This window comes from Crotalus tigris, unplaced genomic scaffold (assembly GCF_016545835.1).
Source record: "Crotalus tigris isolate CLP2741 ecotype Arizona unplaced genomic scaffold, ASM1654583v1 scf7180000017690.20705106771:4171800, whole genome shotgun sequence".
Lineage (NCBI taxonomy): Eukaryota > Metazoa > Chordata > Lepidosauria > Squamata > Viperidae > Crotalus > Crotalus tigris.
Genome location: NW_024096569.1, coordinates 258,916 through 275,018, shown reverse-complemented (window position 1 = coordinate 275,018; position 16,103 = coordinate 258,916). Strand labels below are relative to the sequence as shown.

Below are 16,103 nucleotides of genomic sequence, written 5' to 3'. Positions count from 1 at the left end.
AATATAGAATAGAATATAGAATAGAATAGAATATAGAATTGAATTGAATAGAATAGAATAGAATATAGAATAGAATATAGAATTGAATAGAATAATAAAATATAGAATTGAATTGAATTGAATATAGAATAGAATAGAATATAGAGTATAGAATAGAATAGTATATAGTATTGAATTGAATAGAATAAAATATAGAATAGAATATAGAATTGAATAGAATAATAAAATATAGAATAGACTAGAATATAGAATATATAGAATAGAATAGAGTAGTATATAGTATTGACTTGAATAGAATAATAAAATATAGAATAGAATAGCATATAGAATTGAATAGAACAGTGGTTCTCAACCTTTTTAATGCCGGGGCCCCCAACCGGTCATAAGTCGAGGACTACTCAACCGGTCGTAAGTCAAGGACTACTCAACTGGTGCAGCACCGTTTGCAGACTGGGACTTTTGGCGGGCTCAGCAGGGCAGAGACAGCCTGGACAATTCCTATTGGCTTTTGAAAGCCAATAGAATTAGACTCTATTCAAGAGAGTCTCTTCTATTGGCTTTCGAAAGCCAATAGAATAAAAGGGAGTAGCACAGCCAAGGAAAAGGGGGGGGGGAAACGGCGGACTGCGTTGTTTGGCGACCCCCGTGAAATGGTCGTTCGACCCCAAATGGGGTCCCGATCCACAGGTGGAGAACCACTGGAATAGAATAATAAAATATAGAATAGAATATAGAATAGAATAAAATATAGAATAGAATAGAATAGAATAGAATAAGAAATAAGAATAGAATAGAATAGAATAGAATATAGAATAGAATAGAATAATGATAAGAATAGAATAGAATAGAATAGAATAGAATAGAATAGAATAGAATAGAATAGAATAAGAAATAAGAATAGAATAGAATAGAATAGAATAGAATAGAATAGAATAGAATAGAATCTGGAAGGGACCTTGGAGGTCTTCTAGTCCAGCCCCCCGCTCAAGCAGAACCTATACCATCTCAGACAAATAATTGTCTAGCTAGCCTCTTCTTAAAAACCTCCAGTGATGGAGCACCCCCTATTTCTGGTGGCAAGCTGTTCCACTGGCTAATTGTCCTCCCTGTCAGGAAGTTTCTCTATATCTATATAAGCCGCAACAAACTTAATTCCCATCTCTTTCTGGAGCCTCTTTTGTTTTCCACAAATGGTCAGGAATTGGGAGGTAGGGACAGTGTCAGAATTGGGTGGGGGGGGAATAAGGATTTTGGGGGGGGGGGTCTTCAAAGATCTTCCCTTGCCCGTTTTGTGGGAAGCCCCGATTTTGGTGTCCAAAGATCTCAGCCCTTTGCAACCCAACAGATGCCCCCCCCCCTCCAGAGTTTCACTCTCCCCTTGTGTGAATAACACCCCTGAAGTTGTGTTAGTGGGTTGTGTGGTTAGGGAGAAACCCAGGGCAAACAGAGTGACTGAAGCGGTGAGGTTCAAAGTCCCACCGAAAGCCCGATTAAACATTACCGGGAGAAGATGGTGCCAAATTGGTTATAGAATAAAAGCCAGGAGAAATTTTTTGCAAACATTTCTTTCTTTATGGACTTTTTGCTCCAAGGCTCCCTCGGACGGGTCAACGGTTCAGCCTCAAGAAAAAGGGTCCCGGCGTCCATGCTTCCCAGCCGCTTCCCATCTTCCACTTCCCAATCGCTCAGGGCACTTGAGACGTGCTCAGGAACACACCCTCCGCGATGTGTCCCCTCTCCCCCCCTCCCCTTTGATGCTAGACTCAGCTCTGATTGGCCATTTGGCTGAGCCGGTCCTGGTAAAACCGAAACAGGTTCCAGCCATCTTGGGCCGTGAGGTTCTCCGCTCCCCTCCTCTCCAGGTAGGCCACGTTTTCGGGCTTCAGGTGCGAGACATGCATGCGAAGCTCGGAGCAGCCTTGTTCCCAAGCGGCCTGAAATATGGGGGGGAGAGAGATAGAAAGAGCAGTTTGCAAAGGGTCAGCGCTACCCCCATCCCACCCCGCTTGGTTTGCCCCATCCGGACATCGGTGGCAACTGGGGCAGTGGAGACGCTGGTTCCCCCCCCCGAGTGACATCATCAGCCTTAAGTGGGCAAACTTGGGTCTGGTGGTTTGAAGGCGGCAGCTTAGAAAACAGGAGGCTGGGAGTTCTAGTTCCGCCAGCATGAAAGCCGGTTGGGTGACTTTGGTCCAATCACCAGGTGATGGTGAGTTCTAGTCCTGCTTTAAGCATAAAAGCCAACTGGGTGACTTTGGTCCAATCACCAGGTGATGGTGAGTTCTAGTCCTGCTTTAAGCATAAAAGCCAACTGGGTGATTTTGGTCCAATCACCAGGCGATGGTGAGTTCTAGTCCCGCTATAAGCATAAAAGCCAACTGGGTGATTTTAGTCCAATCACCAGGCGACGGAGAGTTCTAGTCCCGTTTTAAGCATAAAAGCCAACCGGGTGACTTTGGTCCAATCACCAGGCGACGGTGAGTTCTAGTCCCGTATAAGCTTAAAAGCCAACTGGGTGATTTTGGTCCAATCACCAGGCGATGGTAAGTTCTAGTCCCGCTATAAGCATAAAAGCCAACTGGGTGACTTTGGTCCAATCACCAGGTGACGGTGAGTTCTAGTCACGCTCTAAGCATAAAAGCCAACTGGGTGACTTTGGTCCAATCACCAGGCGGCAGTGAGTTCTAGTCCCTCTATAAGCATAAAAGCCAACTGGGTGATTTTGGTCCAATTACTAGGTGACGGTGAGTTCTAGTCCTGCTTTAAGCATAAAAGCCAACCGGGTGATTTTGGTCCAATCACCAGGCGATGGTGAGTTCTAGTCCCGCTATCAGCATAAAAGCCAACTGGGTGACTTTGGTCCAATCACCAGGTGATGGTGAGTTCTAGTCCTGTTTTAAGCATAAAAGCCAACTGGGTGATTTTAGTCCAATCACCAGGTGGCGGTTAGTTCTAGTCCCGCTATAAGCATAAAAGCCAACTGGGTGACTTTGGTCCAATCACCAGGTGATGGTGAGTTCTAGTCCTGTTTTAAGCATAAAAGCCAACTGGGTGATTTTAGTCCAATCACCAGGTGGCGGTTAGTTCTAGTCCCGCTATAAGCATAAAAGCCAACTGGGTGACTTTGGTCCAATCACCAGGCGATGGTGAGTTCTAGTCCTGTTTTAAGCATAAAAGCCAACTGGGTGATTTTAGTCCAATCACCAGGTGATGGTGAGTTCTAGTCCCGCTATAAGCATAAAAGCCAACGGGGTGACTTTGGTCCAATCACCAGGCGACGGTGAGTTCTAGTCCCGTATAAGCTTAAAAGCCAACTGGGTGATTTTAGTCCAATCACCAGGCGACGGTGAGTTCTAGTCCCGCTCTAAGCATAAAAGCCAATCAGGTGACTTTGGTCCAATCACCAGGCGACGGTGAGTTCTAGTCCCGTATGAGCTTAAAAGCCAACTGGGTGACTTTGGTCCAATTACCAGGTGATGGTGAGTTCTAGTCCCGCTCTAAGCATAAAAGCCAACCGGGTGATTTTGGTCCAATCACCAGGCGACGGTGAGTTCTAGTCCCGCTATCAGCATAAAAGCCAACTGGGTGACTTTGGTCCAATCACCGGGCGATGGCGAGTTCTAGTCCCAGCTTATGCACGAAAACCAGCTGGGTGGCTCCAGGCCAATTACCAGGAGACGGGTGAGTTCTAGTCCTGCCTTCGGTGTGAAAGCTGGCTGGTGACTTTGGGTGACTCATTCCCTCCCAGCCTAACCTACCTCACAGGGCTGTTGTGGGGAAGCTAAGAGAGGAGAGGCTATGTTCACCACCTTGAGGGTGAAAATAATATGGGCAGGATAACGCAGGATAATGCAAGCAGGCAAAGGGGCAGGCAGGGGACTGAACCCCAACTGGGATGGGGCAGGGGTGTGTGAGGAGGGGTCTCACCTTGGCTGCCTCCTTCAGCAGGGAGTTCCCGATCCGCATGCCTGCAAGGAAGGGGGGGTCAGAAGAGCAGGGGTAAAATCGGGGGGCAGGACCCCATCCCTACCCTCGGGAAGCTGGCAAGGGCAGAGCAGGGACCATGCCAGGGCTTGGGGTCCCCCCAGGAAAATGAGTCGATCAGCCAGCGAAGGAAAGAAAGATTTCCTGGCCTCGTCAGGTGGAACTCCCTGCCACTGGATAGAGAGTGGGGAAAAAAGTCCGCCGCTGGAGAACTGGTGGACCTTGTTTAGGGAAATGGGATTGAGTTGTGAATAAACAAAAGAGCCCCCAAAAAGCACCTGGGCAGGGGGGTCGGTCGGGAGGGCAAAGGGGGCGGGACATGATGTCACAGGGGTCACGACCTCATCGCCCTCTCTGACCCTATGACCTCCCACCTCGGGCCCAGGGAGTGTCAACTGCGTTCTGCATCCCCACAAGGTAAGCCAACAACACACAAGCCAGTCTTATGGGAACCCAGGCCCTGGGCGTTTGAAACCATGGTTTTCCGGATGAATAGGCTGTGAGAATGCAACCCAATGTGGCTTGTTTGGGAAAGCATGATTAAGCCTGCTCTGGCTTGGCAGGCAACGTGAACCCAATTGCCCAGGAGAGAGCCAGGGTGGTCTTCCAATCTCACCTCTGAATTCGGGCATGACGTAAAAATTGTCGATGTAGAGATTTTTCCCTTTCCAGCTGTTGTAGGTGTAGCTGGATAGGACGTATCCAGCCAGGGTGAAACCTGTAGGGAGAGAGAGAGAGAGAGGGGAGGGAGGGGGGGGAGAAACAGGAAAGGAAGGAAAGAGAAGGAGAGAGGGAGGAAGGGAGGGAAGAAGGAAGGAAGGAAGGAAAAGAGTGAGGGGGAAGGGAAGAAAAGAGGAAGGAGAAAAACAAAAGGAAGGAAGGAGAGAGACAAAGAGAGAACGATAAAGAAAAAAAGAAAAGGAAGAAGGAAGGAAGGAAGAGTGAGGGACAAAGTGAAAAGAGGGAGGAAGGAGAGAAACAAAAGGAAAGGAGAAAGAAAGAAAGAAAGAAAGAAAGAAAGAAAGAAAGAAAGAAAGAAAGAAAGAAAGAAAGAAAGAAAGAAAGAAAGGAGGGAAGGAAGGAGGGAAGAAGGGAGGGAGGGAAAAAGAAGAGGAAGGAAGGAGAGAAACAAAAGGAAAGGATAAAGAAAAAGATAGATAGATAGATAGATAGATAGATAGATAGATAGATAGATAGATAGATAGATAGATAGATAGGAGGGAGGGAGAGAGAAAGAAAGAAAAAAAGGAAAGAAAAGAAAGAAAGAAAGAAAGAAAGAAAGAAAGAAAGAAAGAAAGAAAGAAAGAAAGAAAGAAAGAAGGATCTAGTCAGGAGACTCCTTTCTATCCTTGGGGTTGTGCATAATTACGCTTCCCCCTGATTCTGTGCCGGGAGAGTCAGGGGTGCAAATCCCTTGGGGGGGGTCCTCGGAGCCCCCCCAAGAGGGCCAGGATGGCGGCTGAGTCGGACAGCTGTGCCCCCCCCATCAAACACACAGAGCGTCCATCAAGCACACCTTTGTGGCCCCCATTCCCCCGTTCCCCCCATTCCTCGGGCCCCGTCAGCCCCCCCAAAGAGCGGGGTCTCCATTGGGGTCCCCTTACCTTCCGGGCTCTTCCGCTCTGGGGGGATCTCAGCCACAAAACACTCAAATTTCGGGCGAGGGCCAAATCCGGCTTCTTCCAGGGCTGGCGAAAAAGGAGACGGAAAAATGCTCTTTTTTGGGGGGGAAAACCCGCTGATTTTCTCTTCCCAACTCCTTTGCCGGGTGGAAAATGGGGGAGCATTTATGGGGGGGCAGCAATTGGGGAAGCGTTTGCCCCCTCCCTCTCTTCCTGGCCTTCCTCATCAGTGTTGTGTTTGTGGTCAAGTGGGGACGCCCCATAAAGTGTTTCTGTTTTTTTTTTTTTGTCCTTTTAATTCCCATTTTTCTGGAAAAAACTTGTTTAAAAAAAAGTTGTCTAGACCTCCAAGGTCCCTTCCAACTTTATTATTATTATTATTATCGATCATCGCACAGTCAGCCAGATGTTCAGACTGGATTTGGCATTTTGTTATTATTATTATTATTATTATTTGTTTTTTCTCAAAAGTTTTTTTTTTTTTGCTTTTGGATTTTGCACTTTCGTCTTTTGAATGAAATAAAAATTAAATAAAAAAAGAAGACAACAAACCCAATTCAGGGGTGGACAACAAGCAGGTTCATTGATTGATTGATTGATTGATTGATTGATTTGCTGACTGACAGATGTATAGGCTGCCTCTCACTCTGGGTGGTTTACGACCACAATGGAATGTAAGTGAAACAGTTAAGTTGTCTCATTTTACGACCTGAATCCTTGCAGTCATTAAGTGAGTGACCGTCATTAAGCAAATCTGACTCCGCCATTACTTGTCAGGAGGTCACAAAAAGGGGATCGCGTGACCCCGGGACACTGACGCCGTCATAAAGGCAAGTCAGTTACCGAGCATCCGGATTTTTATGATTGTGACCATATGGATGCTGCAAATGGTCGTTAAGCGGGAACAACAGCCACTTTTTTCCCAGTGCCGTTATTAGTTCGGACACTAAATGAATCTTAAGTCGAGGATCATATCCATAATTCAGAGATTTCACGACACGGTTCGAAGTTCAAAAAAATAAAAAAAGAGGAAAGAACAGATTCAACTGAATCTGTAAACTGACGGTTGAATTTGCACCCGGGACTCGGCCTGGTGGATGGGAACCGTGGTTATTTTTACGGCGTCACTCTTTTCTCTGCCCTGTAGTGCAAACCCAGTTTGTTGAGTCATGTAAAGGGGAGTCTTCAAACTTGGCCACTTAAAAGACTGGTGGACTTCAACTCCCGGAATTCCGCAGCCAGCCAAGCTGGCTGGGGAATTCTGGGAGTTGAAGTCCACACGTAAAGGCGAGCTTTGCACATGCTCAGAAACCCCCAGCCCCGCCTCACCATACCTTGCACGTTGGTAGACAGGCTTTCCAGAGGCACGTTGTAAATGACAGCGATGTCCTGCAGAGAGACAAAACGGGTCCTTGACTTGTGACGGCCATCGGATCTCAAGGCGCTCCCTGAGTCACGACAGTTAGTCCTCGATTTCCGACGGTTTCTTTAGCGGTGGTTCAAATGAAAAAAGTGAGGCCTGACCGTTTTTGTTCCCCACTTAATGACAGTTGCAGCGGTTCCCCCGTGGTTCCCATAATCCAAACCCCGCCCTCCAGCAACCGACTCGTATTTACGACGGTCACAGGGATCCCTTCGGGTGACGGTCCGGCAAGCAAATCTGATGGGGAAGCCAGATCCGCTTAACGACCGGGCAACTAATTTAATAACTGCAGTGATTCACTTAGTAACCGGGCCAAAAAAGGTTGTAAAATGGGGGAAAGAAAAAAAATCCCTTAACAATGAAGTAGCAGGGCTTGCCTTGCGCTTTGTATAGTGACCGTTCAAAGGACATTTAAAAAAACCCCTGACTTCTGACATTCAAAGTTACGACAGCGCTGGAAAAAAGTGGCTTGTGCCCGTTTTTCACGCTTAACGACCGTTCCAGGATCCCCCCCGTGATCAATACTGGGACACCGGGCAATTGACTCGCACTTGTGACGGTCCCGGAGTCACGCGATCCCCTTTCGCGACCTTCCCGGCTGGCTTTCCGACACGCAAAGTCAACGGAGGGAGCCGGGTTCGCTTAACGACGGACCGCGCGTGATTTATTCGGGAACCCCAGTGACTTGCTTTAGCAAGGCAAAAAGGACACAACTCACTTAACGGGGGTCCCGGTTTGGCCGTAAGTGGAGGACTGCCCGCATTGGTTATTCCACGTGGCCGTGGCCCCTCCCGCCCATCCGGCGGCCTCACCTTGATCAGGCGCATGATGTCCCTGAGGTCCCTGCGGGCGCAGGGGCGGACCACCACAGAGCTCATGGTTCCCGGCCGTTCCCTGCTCTGCCTGCCTCTCGGCTCAGCCGGGCTGCTTGACGGACGGGCGGGAGGAGGCGGGAAGATTTATTGTTGCCTCCTCCTCCTCCTCCCCCCCCATGGCTTGACCCACTTGGCACGCTGAAGACCCCACTTGGAAATGGGGGGGGGGACGGGGAAGCAGGAAGGGAGGGGCACTTCATTAAAAAAATAATGAAAAGAGCCAAATTGTAAGTAAATTAGGGTTTTTTTTAAAAAAATTAAAAAGTTAAAACGATCTTTAACAATTTGAAAAATGGGGGGGGGGGGTTTTGCCCTGGGGGGGGGTCTCCGAGCTGGACTCTTCGTTGGCCAAGGTTCCTTTAGGGAAAGTAGGTGACCTCATCCCCCCCCCCCCCCCCCGGCTTTAAAGAAATGAAAATAAAAGAATTAAAATTAAGCTAGGCAATGTATGCGTGGGAAGGGAAGCAGCAGGATTTTTTTTTTCTTTTTGTTTCTTTTCCTTCCTTCCCTCCTTCCCTTTCTTTTCCTCCCTCCTTCCCTCTTGTCTTTCTTCCTTCCTTCCTTTTTTCTTTCTTTCTTTTCCTTCCTTCCCTTCTCTTTTTCCTTCCTTCCTTTCTTTTTTCTTACTTTCTTTTTCTTTTCCTTCCTTCCCTTCCTTTTCCTTCCTTTTCTCCCTTTTCTTTTTTCTCTTTCTTTTCCTTCCTTCCCTTCCTTCCTCCTACCCTCTTGTCTTCCTTCCTTTTCTTCCCTTCTTTCTGTTTCTTCCTTCCTTCTTTCTCTTTTCTTCCTTCCCTTCTTTTCCTCTCCTTCCCTCTTGTCTTCCTTCTTTCTTCCTTTCCTTCCTTCCTTCTTTCTTTCTTTTCCTTCCCTCCCTTCTTTTTTCCTTCCTTCCTTTTTTCTTTCTTACTTTCTTTTTTCTTTTCCCTTCCCTTCTTTTTCCTTCCTTCCTTCCTTCCTTTCTTTCTCTTTTCCTTCCTTCCCTTCTTCCCTCCTATCCTCTTGTCTTCCTTCCTTTTCTTCCCTTCTTTTTCTTCCTTTCTTTTCCTCTCTCCTTCCTTCTTGTCTTCCTTCTTTCTCTTTCCTTCCTTTCCTTCCTTCCTTCTTTCTTTTTCTTTCTTTTCCTTCCTTCCTTTCTTCTTTTTTCCTTCCTTCCTTTTTTCTTTCTTTCTCTTTTCCTTCCTTCCACTCCTTCCTTCCTTTTCTTTTCTTTCTTCTCTTTTCTTTTTTACTTCCTTCCCCCCTTCCTTTTCTCTTTCTTTCTTTCTTTCTTTCTTTCTTTCTTTCTTTTCTTTTCTTTTCTTTTCTTTTCTTTTCTTTCCTTCCCCCCCTCCTTCCCCATTTCAGCGAATGACTCCACGCAGCTCATAATTCCATTTATAAAGGCTGGGAACACCCAGGTGGCTTTTAAGACTTTGGGGAGAATCTTTTTTTTTTTTTTTAAAGTTCCTCAGCGCTACAAACGTTGCCGGGTGGGTCTCTGGATTCAGGACCCCCAGGATGTGGCACCAATCAGAAAAGACTCCCCCCCCCCCCGACAACTGACCTAGAGGTAGACTGTCCCTCATTGTGGAGGCTCTACCAAAGCAACAGTCCCCGCTAAGCTCATCCGATGCTCATTCCTTTTAAGCCATTGGCCCTTGACCCCTAAAGAGGGGATTTCTGGATTCATTTTGTCAGAGTGCTCGACTCTCGAACTCGTGACCGTGCTGAGACGCAGTGTCCTTTCCGGCTGGCTGCCTCGTTAACGTTTAGCCTCTTTGCAAAGCCTGGGCTCTTGCGTCACTCGGACTTGGCTCCTTCTGGGCTTCGGAGTCCCCTCTCTTCGGGCCCAGGGAGCCCCTCCCTCCCATTTGCACACATACGCAACCACACAATCACACAGGGTCCACCGCTCAAAGCCTCCGTCCAAGGTCATAATCACCTTCCCCAACCTACTACCCTGCAGATGTATTTGATGCCAGGCCCGGGAGCGATGGGCATTGGAGTCCGAGACCCCTCCCCTCCCTCCCGTAGGGGAAGGATCTTGAAAACCAAGCAGGGTCACCTTTGTGCGACCTTTCGCACACACAAAAGTTGTGTTTTGTCAAGTCGGGCCCCTTGCACAACCATCACACCCCTACACACCCACACAAACCCACAACCTGCCTTATTTTATTCTCGGGGGGGGGGGGGAGTGGAAATATCCAAGAGAATTCAAGAGCCAGCAAAGATCACTTCGGAAGGAAAAAATGGCTGCAATTCCAGAAGGCAGAAGAGGGAAGATTTTTCTACATTTACACTTTAATATATGTGTTTCACCCATTTGCGGTGTGTGTGTGTGTGTGTGTGTGTGTGTCTGCGTTGGCCGTACACGGCTCAGAGTCCCTTCTTAGGGACAGCCGTATAAATGTGAAATAAAATAAAAGGCTAAAAAATAAATAAATAACAAGTTAGCAATAAAATGGAAAAACAACAAAATAAAAACATTAAATATAACAATAAGAAACATTAAATATAATAACAATATACAATAAATAGAATAGAATTTGTCCGAAATGGTATAGGGTTTCTTGCCTGAGCAGGGGGTTGGACTAGATGACCTCCAAGGACCCTTCCAACTTAATAATAATAATAATAATGAAAAATAGACTATATATAAATAAATAGAAATAAAATGAAACAGTAAAATAAAACAAAACAAATAAAATCAGGCCGCTGAGGATGATGGGTGTTGGAGTTGAAGGGGTATACAGGGATGAAGGCCAGGGAAGGGTCTTCCGGGAGGCCCCAGCAGGACCACCCAATAAATATTGGGGGGGGGGGGGAAATGCCAAGTCCGAGGCGCTTGCTGTTCAGCATCTGGGGGTCTCACATTAAGGGGGCCCCAGGGTGACCCCATTTCTTGGTTTGACAAGAGGCTGGCTGGCAAATCGACCCAAGTCCTGGGTTCGAATTACGCTCTGGGCACGGAAACTCTGAAAAACTTGTGTTTTTCAAAGTGGGCCACTTTGAAGCCGGGCGGACTTCAACACCCAGAATTCCCCAGCCTTCAAGTGGCCCAGGTTGAGAAACACGGCTCCAGACAACCGGGAAGGCTTGACACGACCCGGCTACTCGCGTCGTGTGAACGCAGCCGCTAGCCTCCTCGACGCTGGCGCTTTAAATCGAAGCCAATCCGGACTAGTATCGCTCCTCCTCCCTCCCTCCCTCCCTCTCTTTCTCCCCCCCCACCCCTGACTAGGGCATGCCGGGAAACGTAGTTCTGGAGGAGGAAACCGGCCGGTCGCCTCCGCAGCCATGGACTTCGCCGCCGCGGTCACTGTCCGGCCGTGCCGAGCCGAGGACTGCGCGGACGTGGGGCGCATGATCCGGGTGGGCGGGGGGCGAGCTCTCCAAAGGCCGTGGGGGGGGGGGAAAGAGCTCTTGCAAGCTGGGAGGGGGTCCTAAAGGGGGGGGGCTTTGCAAAGGGGAAGAGGTGTCTATAAGGGAGGGGCAGCTTTGCAAGCGGGGGGTCTTAAAGGGAGGCGGGCTTTGCAAGCGGGGGGTCTTAAAGGGGGATTTTGCAAGCGGGAGGGGGGCCTTAAAGAGACAGGAGCTTTGCAAAGGGAAAGAGGTGTCTTAAAGGGAGGGGGGGCTTTGCAAGAGGGAGTTCTTAAAGGGAGGGGGGCTTGCAAGCGGGAGGGGGGCCTTAAAGAGACAGGAGCTTTGCAAAGGGAAATAGGTGTCTTAAAGGGAGGGGGGCTTTGCAAAGGGAAATAGGTGTCTTAAAGGGAGGGGGGCTTTGCAAGAGGGAGTTCTTAAAGGGAGGGGGGCTTTGTAAGCGGGGGGGTCTTAAAGGGGGCTTTGCAAGAGGGAGGGGGGTCTTAAAGAGACGAGCTTTGCAAAGGGAAAGAGGTGTCTTAAAGGGAGGGGGGCTTTGCAAGAGGGAGTGCTTAAAGGGAGGGGGGCTTTGTAAGCGGGGGGGGTCTTAAAGGGGGGCTTTGCAAACGGGAGGGGGGGCCTTAAAGAGAGAGGAGCTTTGCAAACGGAAAGAGGTGTCTTAAAGGGAGGGGGGCTTTGCAAGAGGGAGTTCTTAAAGGGAGGGGGGCTTTGCAAGCGGGGGGGTCTTAAAGGGGGGCTTTGCAAGCGGGGGGGGGCCTTAAAGAGACAGGAGCTTTGCAAAGGGAAAGAGGTGTCTTAAAGGGAGGGAGGCTTTGCAAGAGGGAGTTCTTAAAGGGAGGGGGGCTTTGCAAGCGAGGGGGGTCTTAAAGGGGGGCTTTGCAAACGGGAGGGGGGTCCTAAAGAGACAGGAGCTTTGCAAAGGGAAAGAGGTGTCTTAAAGGGAGGGGGGTTTGCAAGGGGGAAGGAGGAATCTTAAGGGGGGGGAACCTTGCCTACTTGCCTACCCACCCACTTACCTGTCTTGACCTCGCGCGAAGGCGAGGCGGGGGTCGCCTCGGCTGCTTTTGCCCCGGAGCCCCACCGCCCGACTTCGCGGCTCGGGAACGCGCACGGGGGGGGGGCTCCAGGCGCGCTCCCGGGCCACCTCTGCCCCCCCCCCGCCAGCCGTAGGAGCCGCTTCCAGAGTCTTCCCCTCCCTCCCTTCCGGGGGCTGGTGGGGGAGACCCCCACCCAGAAAGGGCGACCGGCTGCGCTCAAGGGATCAAAAGGGAAGGCAGAATAAGGCCCTGCCGTCTGCCGAGGGGAGGGGTCGCTTTGCCCCCACCCCAATGGGAGAAGCCAGCCGGCACAGCCACTTTGGTCTCCTGAAGGGGTCTTTTCTCTTCCCCCCCCCCCCAGGAATTGGCAGCCTTTGAAAAAATGTCGGAGCAGGTCAAAATCACGGAGGAAGGTAAGTGGGCCCTGGTCTTTTACTTGCCCTGGGGGGTGGGGGTCCTGTCTGGACGACCTTGAAAGGCTGACAGACCCAGAGCACTCCACAAAGTGAATAACAGGTAGTCCCCGACTTACAACGATTCATTTAGTGTCCGTTCCAAGTGACAACGGCACTGAAAAGCAACGTAGAACTCTTGCTGCATTCCCTACGGGCCCGTCATCAAAATTCGAACGCTTGGCCACCGACTCATCTTTATGACGGTCGCAAGGTTCCCGGGGTCACGTGGGACCTTTTGCGACCATCCAACTCTGTTATTCTGAAAGGGTCTCCTGCTTGAGCAGGGGGTTGGACTAGAGGACCTCCAGAGTCCCTTCTGACTCTGCTATTCTGAAAGGGTCTCCTGCTTAAGCAGGGGGCTGGACTAGAGGACCTCCAGGGTCCCTTCCAACTGTATATTATTCTGAAAGGAGACCCCTTGGAGAAGGATAAGGCAGAGGGTGGCATTAAGCAGTACCTTCAGCCTGGTTTTATTCACAAATATTTTCCCTTTCAGAAGATCCGCGTCCATTGGGGGGGGGGATTGTCCTCATGGGTTCCCCCCCCCTCCACTTCTAAACACTGTTTGCTTTTCTCCTACTTGGCCTGACCAGGGTTGTGTGAAGACGGCTTCGGTCAGGACCCCTTTTACAAATGCCTGGTGGCTGAGTTGCCCTCCCCGTGCCTGAGCAAAGAGGGTGAGTTGGGGTCCTGCTAGTATCCAGGGGTGAACCCCACCGATATTTCTGAACCTCAGTAAACTTAGAAGATGTGTGGACTTCAACTCCCAGAATTCCTGAAAAGCTGACTGGAGAATTCTGGGAGTAGAAGTCCATGCATCTTAAAACACGCTGGCTAGGGAATTCTGGGAGTTGAGGTCCACGCATTTTAAAGTGCTGGCTTGGGAATTCTGGGAGTTGAAGTCCATAAATCTTTAAAGTGTTGGCTCAGGAATTCTGGGAGTTGAAGGCCACGAGTCATGAAGGGGGCCATAGTTCCCCCATGCTGGCAGAGGAATTCTGGGAGTTGAAGGCCACGAGTCATGAGAGGATCATAGTTCCCCCATGCTGGCTCAGGAATTCTGGGAGTTGAAGTCCACAAGTCATGAAGGGATCATAGTTCCCCCATGCTGGCTCAGGAATTCTGGGAGTTGAAGTCCACGAGTCATGAAGGGGCCATAGTTCCCCCATGCTGGCTGAGGAATTCTGGGAGTTGAAGTCCACGAGTCATAAAAGAGCCCAGGTTGCCTACCCCTCATAGGGACTATAGAATTGTAGAAATTAATTGGGATGGATTGTTTTTTAAACACTAACCCAGACAACGCGATGTTTACCAAATATGAAGGGGTATGTTAAACATCAATAAAACATATTTTTAAAAATAATAAAAGTTTTTTTTCCCTCTCTTCCCTGCAGGCCACAGCATCATAGGTTACGGCCTCTACTTTTTCATCTACAGCACCTGGAAAGGCAGGAACGTCTACGTGGAAGACCTGTATGTGATGCCAGAATTTCGGGGTGCGTAGCTTATTCGGGGTGAGCTTGGCTAAAAGGAAGGAATTCTAGTTTTTAAAATGGGTGTGGGCCCTTTTATGACTTGTGGACGTTGTTGACTGAGGAATTCTGGGAGTTGAAGTCTACGATTCATAAAAGGGTCACAGTTCCCTCACGCTGGCTGAGGAATTCTGGGAGTTGAAGTCCACAAGTCATAAAAGGGTCATGAAATGCCCTTGAACCCTTCCAGCTCTCTTGCTAAGTTGCGTTGTGTTGTTGTGTTTGTGTTTCCTTCCAGAGAAAGGAGTGGGACAGAAGCTCCTGAGTGAGATTGCAAAGGTAACACAAATGTCGCTCCCCAGTTGCCAAAAACAAAGACTGTCTGAGTGGGGAGGGGGCATGCCCCAGGGAACTGGGGGGATCTTACAAACCCCCATCCCTTGTCCCCTCGAAGCTGGAATCACTAGACTAAGGGGGTCTTTAAGCCTGGCCCCTTTAAGACTTGTGGACTTCAACTCCCAGAATTCCTCAGCCAGCCGTGTCGGCTGGCTGAGGAATTCTGGGAGTTGAAGTCCACAAGTCTTAAAGGGGCAGGTTTGGCGAGCTCTGCATTAACCAGTCAAGACACACATCACTATATCCCAAGAACATCACAATTGGCCCAACCTCATTTGCCCACCCACCCAATTTCTGCCCCCCCCCTCCAGATCTCATCTCCTCCCAGGGATCCCCTCCCCTGGAGCTAAGCCCCTCCGCTCTGCCCCCCAGATCTCCTTGGAGAAAGGCTGCACCCAAATGAGGCTGGGGGTGCTGGACTGGAACCGCTCGGCCCTCGACTTCTACTCCCGGCGAGGGGCTGTGGACCTGACGGCCTCGGAGGGCTGGCACTCCTTCCGCTTCGAGGCAGAGGCCCTGCAGCGGCTGGCCCTGGGCGAGGCGGGCAGAGGGGCCGGGCTGGGGTCCTTGAGCCCTGCTGGGCGGGGGTCTCTTCCAGCCCCCGAGACTCTGCCCAGGTTGACTCAGGGTGTACCAAGCTGGCAATAAATCTGAATTTCTAAGAAATGCCTTGGGATTCACTGGGGGTGTTGTTGTTTTTTCATTTAGTTTGCTGTGGCTATGACCAGAGGGGGGGGGGGTAAAGAAAGAGAGAAAGAGAGAGGGAGGGAGGGAGGAAGGATGGATGGATGGATATAGAATAGATAGATAGATAGATAGATAGGGTGGATAGATAGCAACAGACAGGTGATAAATAGTGATAGAGGGAGAAATAGAGAGGGAGAGATAGAGATAGATTGATAGGGATAGAGATAGACTGACAGGTAGGTAGAATGGATCGATAGATAGCAACAGACAGGTGATAGATAATGGTAGATGAGAGAGGGAGAGATATAGATAGAGAGACTGAAAGATAGGTAGACAGAATGAATAGATAGATGATAAAATGAACGGATGGACGATGGACTGGATGGATGGATGGATGATAAAACTGACAGATGATGGAGAAAGAAAAATAGAACTAAAGAGATTATAGATAAACAGATGATAGAGCTAGAGAGAGAGATGATAGATGAAGGAAGGAAGGAAGGAAAGGAAGTAAGGAAGGATAGATAGATAGATAGATAGACAGACAGACAGACAGACAGACAGACAGAAGGCAGACAGACAAAAATAGAAATAATAGAAATGGAAATATAAATATGATAGAGCTAGAGACAGACAGACAGACATAGGTGGCTGAATGGATGTCGTCCAGAATCACCAACGGTAAGTTTGGTGCCCACATATGTTTTCTTAATCAATAAATAAAGAGGATAAGCCACAAAACCCAGAAAGACAGAACACCGCGTGTTGTGCGAAGGCCATGCTGGGGTCCCA

The 16,103-nt window shown here is 49.2% G+C and overlaps 2 protein-coding genes across 2 annotated transcripts; one reads left to right on the top strand and one right to left on the bottom strand.

The window, feature by feature from the left end:
• Positions 1 to 1,549: 1,549 nt before the first annotated feature.
• LOC120305683 (diamine acetyltransferase 1-like) lies at positions 1,550 to 8,002 on the bottom strand. Its single transcript, XM_039337874.1, has 6 exons — positions 7,842 to 8,002; positions 6,941 to 6,995; positions 5,589 to 5,672; positions 4,601 to 4,702; positions 3,928 to 3,968; positions 1,550 to 1,934 (listed from the first exon to the last, which is right to left on the bottom strand). The coding sequence occupies exons 1-6, from the start codon at positions 7,905 to 7,907 to the stop codon at positions 1,764 to 1,766; spliced, it is 519 nt and encodes a 172-aa protein (XP_039193808.1). The 5' UTR covers positions 7,908 to 8,002; the 3' UTR covers positions 1,550 to 1,763.
• Positions 8,003 to 11,116: 3,114 nt separating this feature from the next.
• LOC120305682 (thialysine N-epsilon-acetyltransferase-like) lies at positions 11,117 to 15,290 on the top strand. The gene is made up of 6 exons (XM_039337873.1): positions 11,117 to 11,255; positions 12,663 to 12,714; positions 13,350 to 13,433; positions 14,151 to 14,252; positions 14,527 to 14,567; positions 14,997 to 15,290. The coding sequence occupies exons 1-6, from the start codon at positions 11,181 to 11,183 to the stop codon at positions 15,270 to 15,272; spliced, it is 630 nt and encodes a 209-aa protein (XP_039193807.1). The 5' UTR covers positions 11,117 to 11,180; the 3' UTR covers positions 15,273 to 15,290.
• Positions 15,291 to 16,103: the final 813 nt, after the last annotated feature.

Bases quoted from the DNA above. Each gene is read 5' to 3' on its own strand.
- LOC120305683 (XM_039337874.1), bottom strand. From the start codon at position 7,907: ATGAGCTCTGTGGTGGTCCGCCCCTGCGCCCGCAGGGACCTCAGGGAC. The intron at 4,703-5,588 runs GTAAGGGGACCC...CTCTCCCTACAG, and splicing joins AGAGCGGAAGAGCCCGGAAG to GTTTCACCCTGGCTGGATAC. The intron at 3,969-4,600 runs GTGAGATTGGAA...CCTTCCTTGCAG, and splicing joins CGTCATGCCCGAATTCAGAG to GCATGCGGATCGGGAACTCC.
- LOC120305682 (XM_039337873.1), top strand. From the start codon at position 11,181: ATGGACTTCGCCGCCGCGGTCACTGTCCGGCCGTGCCGAGCCGAGGAC. The intron at 12,715-13,349 runs GTAAGTGGGCCC...TGGCCTGACCAG, and splicing joins GGTCAAAATCACGGAGGAAG to GGTTGTGTGAAGACGGCTTC. The intron at 13,434-14,150 runs GTGAGTTGGGGT...TCTTCCCTGCAG, and splicing joins CCCGTGCCTGAGCAAAGAGG to GCCACAGCATCATAGGTTAC.